The sequence below is a fragment of the Crinia signifera genome, chromosome 5 (assembly GCF_055691185.1).
Source record: "Crinia signifera chromosome 5, ASM5569118v1, whole genome shotgun sequence".
Taxonomy (NCBI): domain Eukaryota; kingdom Metazoa; phylum Chordata; class Amphibia; order Anura; family Myobatrachidae; genus Crinia; species Crinia signifera.
The window spans coordinates 163,848,822-163,859,689 of record NC_139221.1 but is presented as its reverse complement, the minus strand read 5'-3'; the positions used below and the strand labels follow the sequence as shown (position 1 = coordinate 163,859,689).

Here is a 10,868-nt window from a genome sequence, read left to right as displayed (position 1 = left end):
TGGGTACATTTTATCTGCAGATGGATTGGGCAGCGTGTTGTCCATACACACTGGCCCATCCGCTGATGTCACAACAGGGTGGATGCATTCACATGCTACCACCCAGTTAAGCTGTCAATTACTGCCAGCTCATGGTGTAGGAGTACTGCAGGGCGCTGTTCACAGCCAATGCTGGTACACACTAGCCAATCACCAAACAGCTGATCAATTGATTGATTGGCCAGTATATCTGCCATTGTGTACCCATCATTAAGCTGGGTACACACTTGCAGATTTTATCTGTCCAATCTGTCTGGCTGGACAAATCTCTAACTTTGGTAAACAGACAGTGGACATTCAGACAAATGGGTTAAATCCATGTCAATAATTGCAGCATATCCTCCCCAATGTATGAAGGAAGGAGCGCAGTATACATATGTCTTATATCTGGCACGGTTCATCCATTTCCAACCAGCCAGCACATAAATGACATACATCAGTGGTTCCCAACCCTGGTCCTCAAGAACCCCCACAGTGCATGTTTTGCAGGTCTCACAAAGTGCTATAATTAACTCCACCTGTGGATCTTTTCAAATGTGCCTGAATAATGAGTGCACCTGCCGGGTGACCTGAATAACGTGCACTGTTGGGGGTACTTGAGGACCAGGGTTGGGAACCACTGACCTACATGATAGCAGGCACTATATGGTTGGTGCTGTAGCCTGGGGACTGCAGCCACCAATGGTTAGAAGTGAAATTATTGCGGCAGTAAGATCTAGTCCTTGCAATGTGTTAGACGCAAAGTGATTGCATTAATGATCACTTAATTCATCTATCTGCATGGCCGGGGCCAAGCTCTGGAATGCTTCAGATTCCTAAGCTTGCAAAATCTGACTGCTTTGCAGCCCCCATGCAAACATATTGTAAGAGGATTGCAACTGCTAAGTGTGTTTGATCCCCGGTAAAACCAGCCGGCTCATACATTACATACAGATGTAGCCACGCTCTCCTACCTGTTGCAGTTGGCCCGACAGATGAGTCATGTCGTAGCATGGCAAATCATTGTGCAACCTGGCTAGTGGGTCATATGGTGTTGTTAGGGAGTGTAATGCTTATGTTCATTCACCAGATGCCGCTATTGAAATCACCATTGCACATTAGTGAGGTCTCCAATGTAATACAGTACATTAATATAGTCCAAGAAAGAATATACCATTTTGTAAATACAGTATGCTACGTAGTCAATCATACTCAGCCGCCACCGTGTTGTACAGTAATTATGCTACAAAGACACTCATTCGGCCCCCAGGGTCTCGGTGGAGAAAGGTATGCCGAGCTTAGCTCCGTAAGAGTGGGCTAAACTCAGCATACTGTACATTTCCCCACCAAGTCTCTGGGGCTGAATGAGCGCCTACGTAGCACAATTACCGTACAACATGGTGGTTGGCTGAGACTATCGACGATCGCCCATGATTGGTCAAAGTGGACAACTATTATTTTAAGGAGGTCCTGTTTAGTGGCCAGGAGTAATAAAGAAATTAAGGTTTGGGATTGGGGGGGTGGGGGGCCCCAGAAATATCAGTGTACAGGGCCCCGAGATTTATGTTGCTATAATTTTGTACATGTATGCAATGATTAAATTGACACACATGTACAAAATTAGAGCAGATTTGTAATAAATAAACATTTTATAGCTTACTTCTAACCTTAAAATTGCAAAATATACTTTGATTTGTCAAAATAGCTTATATATGATATTCATAACACCCCCCCCCCCCCCGCCGTTATTAAATGCATGTTCTGCCCATCGGGATTTGAATTAGTAGGCCAAGCAATGTTTGCTCATTAAAATTAGATATACAGTAGCATGGCTACATATTCTATGTAATTGCAATTTTATCTGCATAAAAACTGTTCTCATACAGGGCAGTAAGCTTTTATGAAAAAATGCGGTAAAAACCTAATTATCGGGGTTATTACCACATTTTTGGGTACTCTTTACTTAGAACGGCGCCCACGATTTTGATCGTGGGCATCGTTAGTAAAAAATCTCGGGCATTGAATGCACTAAAAAATTGGGTGCGATGCAACCGACGAGATGCCCGCGATTTCCCATAGAGAACAATGTTAAATGTCTCAATTGACCCAATTTTCCTGTTCAATGCCTCAATTGACCCGAAACAATGTTAAATGGGCCACAGAGGCCAAATAGGCACCCTGAAGTGTATAATGGCCACCCGAATTGTTAACGCCACCCCACGATCAACGTCAACCCGAAGCGTGGCGAGCGGCGGCGGTACGCGTCCTACGACCTTTTCATACCCCCACTATCCACGTCGGCGTGGAGTTGAGAATAGAAAGTGTGGCAAGCGCAGCGAGCCACCGAGCCCGAAGCGTGGCGAGCGCAGCGAGCCTCGCGGGGCTCGCTGCGCTCGCCACGCTTCGGGCTCCGTGGCGCGCTGCGCTCGCCACACTTTCTATTCTCAACTCCACGCCGACGTGGATAGTGGGGGTATGAAAAGGTCGTAGGACGCGTACCGCCGCCCCTCGCGGGCTCGCTGCGCTCGCCACGCTTCGGGTTGACGTTGATCGTGGGGTGGCGTTAACAATTTGGGTGGCTTTTATACACTTCAGGGTGCCTATTTGGCCTCTGTGGCCCATTTAACATTGTTTCCTATGGAAAAATTGGGTCAATTGAGGCATTGAACAGGAAAATCGGGTCAATCGAGACATTTAACATTGTTCCCTATGGGAAATCTCGGGCATCTCGTCGGTCGCATCGCACCCGATTTTTTAGTGCATTCAATGCCCGAGATGGCCATGATGGGCGCCCTTCTAAGTAAAGAGTACCCATTTTTGTATACACTAAAACTTGAACGCTGGGTAACCGCGTGGGGGGTATCTCCAACTTCTCTTCGTGACCCTCACCACCCCTCCTCACCTGATGTCCGGGCAGCCTCCTGCTGCACTGCTTAGACCAGTCACCCGGAAGGTGCTAGGGACTAGAGACCAGCAGTGTCTGCAGCTGCCGTGCACACGTGGAGAGGGAGAGCTGGGAGAGGTAGGGACCCGCTCACCCCCGCAGGCTGCTTCACAAAGGGCAGCTCTTATCTTATCGCAAGAGCTGCCTTACTAGCCGCATATGTTAGCGCATATGTGATTAGTATTGATGTGGTAGCCGACGGAGGGGGGCCATAAGGGGTGGCACATGTTAGTGCATCCTGCCAACAGTGTTTTCATGTCAGTCAGTGTAACATCTGTTGCAAGTAAGAGACTGAGTGTAAACACTCAGCTTTGCTCATTAAAATTATATATAAATAGGCTATATGCTCTAAATGCTGTGCACAAGTAAAGTGTCAGCAAAGCCTAAATACAGTGTAGACACATTTTAATGTACAATATAAAACCACAAAACCCCAGGCACTGTGTAGGGCAAGCTATGGGCTTAACCGCAAGTTCATTTTAGATACTGTACCGCAAGGCTGTCATCTCATTCACATCTGATGCAGGAATCCAGATGTCTAATGTAATTAGGCGGCTTGTAAATGCTGATGTGCTAAGGGCTAAGATCGGGGCTTGTTGCAATGTATACAAAATTATTTTTATTAACAACGTGTATTTAATATAAATGCTGCTGGTTGGTGGTGGGTTCTCTGAGGCTGAATAAGCGCCTGTGTAGCATAATTACTGTACAACATGGTGGCGGGCCGAGACTATTGTCCACAATGGAGTTCAGTCTTAGGGAGCTACAGTAAGCACTGCATACTGTACACAGATAAAGTGGATGCAAAGGTGGACAGTAAGTGGCAATGGTGCTTCACATGTCCATTTTCATTATTGGAGCAATCGCTACCCAGCTGTGAAGCAGTGTAATTACGTTCCTTTGCCATAGTATGCCTTTGTGCGCCATAACGTGACATTTCTCATGGCCCAACAATAAAGCCACGATTGCAGGGCAACTGGATAGATGGGCGTGGCTACATCTGTACATGATAACACGTATGAACAAAACAAAATGCGAAGGGGCGCTTCCTGGTGCATAAAATAGGTAATTTATTGATAAAAGAAAAAAAAACAACAATCCATGATACTGCAAGTAAATGCTCGTACCAAGTGAAAGAACCCTGTGGGCTGGTTACCAAAAGAAATGACAAATATCAACAAGGCAAGCTGATTACTCTATGCCGGTCCGTCCGTCCAGGGGTCCCCAGGACTTCCACACCCTGGTTTACACTGCGGCGTCCGGAAATGCCAGTATCGGGAGAGTCGCTGGGTAAGACAGGTCTGTTTCAAGCCTTTTCAAAACTTAGCAAGTTTTATGGGCAATAAAGTTATTACCATTTTCTACCCAGACACACAATACAACGTTACATGTTAACGTACTGTAGAGAAAACTGGTGGAATATAAGTAAAAATAAACCTAGTTTATTAAAAAAAGATGTTTGCTGTACTAATGCATTTTGGAAGATAATTGAGTTTCGCTATTGTAATATTATCATTTTACCCAGTGTAGGTATGCTACAAATAGGATGTTTGTGACGAGCTTTGGCAAGGTTGCTAAGCTACCTAATAAATATCCAGGGTAATGTCCTGATCTCTTGCACAAACCCCAATAGAGCTGCATTATTTAGCTCCCTTGGTTCTGTTGCTGAGTGAGACTTAAGAAAGTCTCAAACATCCTATAGAAAAGAACATCTACCACAGTCAACAACAAAAAACTTTGTCAAATAGGAAAAAAACACAATTAGAAGATACATAGATACACTAAAACTTTAGCCTGACTACCTCCGAAAACATTACTAATCCCTCCTCTTTACACTTCCTCCCTCCACAAGGCTCCAGAACAAGAGAACTTCATTATTTATTTCTAGTTGTTAGCAAGCAGGAGAAAGTTGTTACACTGCACACAAGTACATGGAAGGCTGAGCAGCACATGCCTACAAGCCAAGGACAGGCGATGCACCAGTGAGAGCACGCTACAACAGGGACTCTGCTCAGAGCTATGCCTGGAGGGGATATGGTGACCTCTGAATTGGCACATTGCACCTGCAAACACCATGGTAATTATTATTTCTCCATCACTATTATTTTGTGTGTGCGTATGAGAGAGAAAGTGTGTTTGTGTGTGTATGAGAGGTAGAGTGAGAGAACGAGTGTGTGTGTGTGTGTGTGTGTGTGTGTGTGTGTGTGTGCATGATGCATGTAGCAGTATTGTTCTAGAAATAAAAGGAAATATCAGAATTAACAAATTGGGAGGATCTAAGTAAACTTAGTACACAATGCAATTACTTTATTTAGGGGATAAATCTGGGAAAGTGAAGGAGGGAAATTGGTGCATTATCACTTCCAATTTTATGTCAAATAAGGGTAAAACACACAAATTATATGTTCTGTACAACTTGGCACACCGGTTTGTGTGTTAAATAGTTTTATCGTGTATTGTAAAATACCAATATAGTGTGAGTTTTGCATGGAAAGCATTTCTTTGTTGTAAAGTAAATGTTATGGAACAAAAGAAAGATCTCAAAATGACCCTAACGTGATAAACAGATGCGGCTATGTATTATTAACAGGTTGTTATATAGCGCAGTAAATTCTGTTGCACTTTACAAATGGAAGTTTGTAGGGTATTTTCTAATGGTACTATCATTAACAGCTGTCCCCTACAGAGCACTCGCCCTACTACAAAACACAATGTACCTAATAAAATGCAATAGGGAATCTTAGGGCTACAAAAATAGTGTAACTTTCTATAGTATGGAATTTAAGTTGGGACTTTGACTTTATTATATTGTGTATCTCTGTATGCGGGACCTCATGGCTTTTTTCTGTTGGACATTACACTGGCTGGACAGACATTACTTTCAAAATTCTAACAGCATTCAAAAATAAATTGCAAGTTTTATGTTGAATTAAATACTGTGTTGCGGTTTGTGTCTTGCTTTTGTTGTGTTTTGAGTGGCAAAGTAAATTGTTGTCAAATCCTTTTATTTATGGCAAGGACACACAAAAAGAAATGCATAAAGAAGCAGATAATACAATCGCTCTTTAATATATATATATATATAAAAGCGCAACTGAATCTGCTGTGCTATATAAGAAACTGTAAATAATAATAATAATACTGTATATATATATATACAGGTTGAGTATCCCGTATCCAAAATGCTCGGGACCAGGAGAATTTTGGATAACGGATTATTCCGTATTTCGGAATATTTTAATATTTCAATTATGTATTTTGAAGTATCTTGCATGTATGCTGTATAAACACATAAAATACACACAAATATATTTTATTACCACATAAAATACACACAAATATATTTTATTTGTTCAAAAAACAAGGTTTCAAAACATGAAACAAAATTTGTGTACTATCTCAGATATTGAATTTAAAGGCCAAGCAATCATTTTCTTGCACATATATAGTGCCAGTTACATATCATGTCCTCAGTGGGGCTGTTACAAATGTCCCCAGTGAGTTTTTAGCAAAAAAAATATTTTTATTCACTTTCTGGAATGTATGGTTTTCGGAATAATTCGGATAACGGATACTCGGATACGGGATACTCAACCTGTATATATATATATATATATATATATATATATATATATATATATATATAACAATATGTCACGGGTGGCACTCCAGGAATAAAGACAACAAAACGAGATCAAATTTCCAACGTTTCAAATGTTATTACAACATTTTTCATCAGGGTGATGAAAAATGTAATAACATTTGAAACGTTGGAAATTTGATCTCGTTTTGTTGTCTTTATTCCTGGAGTGCCACCCGTGACATATTGTTATATTGGAGCGAGTCTGTTTCTCTCTCCCCTTGGGAGGGCACCCGGACCTACACTGCTGCTTTTTGGAGTGCCGGCCATCCCCTGGAAATCTGTTATATATATAACATTATTGTTTTTTCCTGACGACGGGGAAGACCCCGAAACGTAGACTACCAGGCAATAAAATTGTCCTACGTTCACCTGCTTCTTCAGTCCCTGAGTGCCCTTCTTCTACTAACTCTGTCTACACGGGCTGTGAGGCCCCTTGAATGGCACCAGGGCAAGCTACATCCCTGGACTCATCCTAAGTCCTGGGTGCCGGACCCTTCTTTGGATATATATATATATATATATATGCACTTCTGGTTTTATTTTTTAATTTACATTTTTGCTTGTTTGCTTTATATTTTCCAACATTTAAGAATTGTATATGCAAATATAGGATAGTCTGGATTTAGACATAATAAAAAGCGTAAAGCAAAAAAGCAGCACTGTAATGCCAGTATCCAATTACTTGTGATTGTTTTTTGGATGCTAAAAATTACCTGATTTTTTACTAATTGTTATTATTGCACTGTCCAATTGCATGTTGCTCTTATCAGACAAAAAAAGATCCTCTATCGTGTGATAACTCATGTGATCCTGGATAGGTTCCTAATTCCATATATTATTGTGGCTCTGACCATTGTTTATCGCAGATTATGCTTTGGGTGCTTGGGGCAATTAAAGCATAATCCCCGATAAATGTCCCATATTGGTGGTAATTGGACAGCAATAGGCCAAAATATTAGCTGCAGTAAAATTATCACAGCTAAATAAATACTGGCCTAAATGTTTTATGTTAGACAGTGAGCAGAGAATTGCAAAAAAAAACAGAAATGATTAAAAGATCATTCAAGTCCAATGAGGTCAGAAATTTACATGGTATACACAGTTAGCCTTCTCCATATGGTTTCCCACAGTTAATAAAGGTCACTTACTGTTCTGCTTTGTAATCACTAATACCGATATATAATTTTGAGTTCCTTTATCTAGTTAATGCATATAGGTTGACCTTGAATGAACACGATGACAGCCTGCAAAGCTTTTATTATGCCCAGAAACTGCATGCATGCACAATTAGGCTAGTCTGCTTTTTTAGATCTGCATCTCCAGAGGCAAAACAGGAAAGGAAAATAGTACTATAATGTAAGGAGAATATAGTAACATACACATACAGTATATGACTGTCCAAATAATAACACTTGCTAATAGTTGAGGTTTGGCCCAAGAACATGTAGATGACACTCAGTAGCGAAAATGAACGGCTTCTGATTAAATAATGACTCGCTTACACTAATCGGTTTACATCGATTTATTTGTTTCTTGTGTGTATATTATATTTTTGTGTGTGTGGATTTTAGCATTACAGGTTGAGTATCCCTTATCCACATATCTGTTATCCAAAATATTCAGAAAACCATAGTCTCCAAAATGTTTTTATTTTTTGGTAAGAGCACTACTGGGGACATCTGTAACTGGCACTACTGGGGGTATGATATGTAATTGGCAGTAAATATGTGCAAGAAAATGATTGTTTAGCATTAAAATGAGTGTCTGAGATTGTACACAACTTTGTTTCATGTTTGATCTGTTTGTACAACATAAATACCACAAGATACATCATTGAAATATAAAAATATTCAGAAATACGTAATAATCCCTTATCCAAAATTCTTCTGGTCCTAAACATTTTGGATAAAGGATACTCAACCTATATTTTGTTTGGTATGGTTGAGATGGATCATTGGTGCTGCTGTATTGGAAGTTTTTTTTTTTTTTTAATGTAGACCTGCTACTGAGTGCATAATTCACGTGCAAATCAAAAGATTATAAACATGGAATAAGTGCATGTGATGTATGCCTGGAGCATATGTTACTAATGTTATCCTACATACATCTTATCATAGTTGCAGCTTATCATATGCATGCAGTTGTGACTTTTTGTGTGTACACCTGCTAGTTGTAGAAGCATTACATGTTTTTGTCCCATTTTGTTCACACTTTTATTTGCATATAAGGGAGGTGATTTTGAGTAAAACATATGAACATGTATCTGTTCACAGGCGTGCAAAAATGGCAGTCAACCGGTGCATTCAGTGGCGGATTCAGGGGGGGGGGGCACCTGGGCACGTGCCCCCCTGTCATATTTTGTAGCTGAGGACCAGGGCTTTCCAACGAGCCCAGCCCCGTGTCTCTAGCCCCCCGGGAACCAAAGATATCGACTGGCAAAGCTGTAACGTTTTTTCCCCATAGGATTATATGGGACCCGGCAATTCCAACCCCCACCTAGTTCCAAAGGCTGCCAGTTCCCTCCCTGGCATCACAGAAGCTTATGGTTGATCTCCTTTAATTCCAAATCGCAAGGCCTTCAATATGATACCAGGCTGGTCCATATTGGTCAATCGGTTCCAGAGATATTGCATGTAAACCGATTTTTTTTCTTTTTGAAAAGTAATTTCATGGCTGTTTCACTGGACCAAAATCATTCAAAGCCCACTCAAATCAATATGATACTTGTCTCATGTAAATGGGTCAGTTGGTTCTGAAGATATAGCCGATTAAATGAGATAACTGGTTAAAGAGGGGGAGGGGTGGTTTTCTCTCCCCCTCACACCAGAAAATGCAGGGACTAGGCTGGTGTAAAGGGGGCCAACCTGGGAATGCATTTTCTGGTGTGAAAGGGGTATTATTTCAAAGAGCCGGGACCTGCAGTGCTCTGAATACAGCCAGGCTCTGCCACTATCAGTAGCTATCACTTCTGCCTGGCGGCGGCTGTTGGCAATGAGCATGTAATCCCACATGGCAACGAGCATGGAACCTCTGGCAATGAGCATGGAACCCTTGGCAATGAGCATGTAGATAAGCAGCACTTATGTAGCATAATTTTTAATAGGCATTATGGTGTTTGGCATAATACATAATGGACATAATGGCATGTAACTTAACATGTAATGGACATTATGGTGTAAATGTTTAATGCGCGCCTTTGATGGACAATGTCCCTGTTTATGAAGCGTATTGGGAATTTTGGCTTAATCTGTGTGGCATTATGTGAATTCTGGCTCAATGCGTGTGGCATTATGTGAATTTTGGCTCAATCCTAGTGGCATTATGTGAATTTTGGCTCAATCCGTGTGGCATTTTTTGAATTTGGCTCAATCTGTGTGGCATTATGTGAATTTTGACACAATCCATGTGGCATTATGTGAATTTTGGCTCAATCCATTTGGCATTATGTGAATTTTGGCTCAATCCATGTGGCATTATGTGAATTTTGGCTTAATCCATGTGGCATTATATGAATTTTGGCTCATTCCATTTGGCATCATGTGTAGGGGCAAGTATAGTGGGGTCTAGTATTTTGTTGCATAATGTGTAGAAGTTGTATATAGTGTTGTACACTACACTCAAGGACATGCCCCTTGTTGAGTGGCCACACCCCCTTTTCCGGAGCGTGCCTTCGGCGCGCGCACAACTGCGTCCTTCACTTTTGTCGCCATGGTGGGCCTGCGTACTTTAAATGCCAGGGCCTATTTTTAATCCCATTCCCACCCTCTCTCTGCCGCTCTCTTAGCATGTACACTGGCATTACTAACACCGCCCCTCCCCCACCTAAACCCTCTTTTATCATGGTGCCCCCCCCTGTCATTTTATCCTGGATCCGCCCCTGGGTGCATTTAAGAAAATATAACAATATCTACATCTACAGATTCAAGATATAAAGATAGACCAGTTTCATTAACGCGTGTGTCCCAATTTGATGGAGTCCCTCTCCGTCGGCGCTTGCCAGTGGGGACGTTCTGGCGAGCGCCGGGCAGGCATGAGAGGGGCTCCATCTGTATATATATTATACATATGTAATACAATAAACATATCCCAGGAAATACATATCAAAGCACATTAGGAGAGTGGTAATTGCTCAATAACTACATATCTCTATAAATGATGATGTCAACAAAGATATAAATAAAATCACAATTCTGATATACAATGAAATCTGAGTCAGTGCAATTATTACAATTAAAACAGTTTTAGTTGTATTAAGAGAAAAAC

General features: G+C 41.3%; 1 protein-coding gene across 2 annotated transcripts in view; it reads left to right on the top strand.

Annotated features, from left to right (window-relative positions):
- The first annotated feature begins 4,798 nt into the window (after nt 1–4,798).
- Nucleotides 4,799–10,868, top strand: part of DCLK3 (doublecortin like kinase 3) — a 38,383-nt gene continuing 32,313 nt past the window's right edge. For both annotated transcript variants that reach the window (XM_083188216.1, XM_083188215.1), the window contains exon 1: nt 4,799–5,039. In XM_083188216.1, coding sequence (XP_083044342.1) covers nt 4,982–5,039 — 58 coding nt within the window. In that variant the 5' untranslated portion in view covers nt 4,799–4,981. The remainder of the gene's footprint in view (nt 5,040–10,868) is intronic.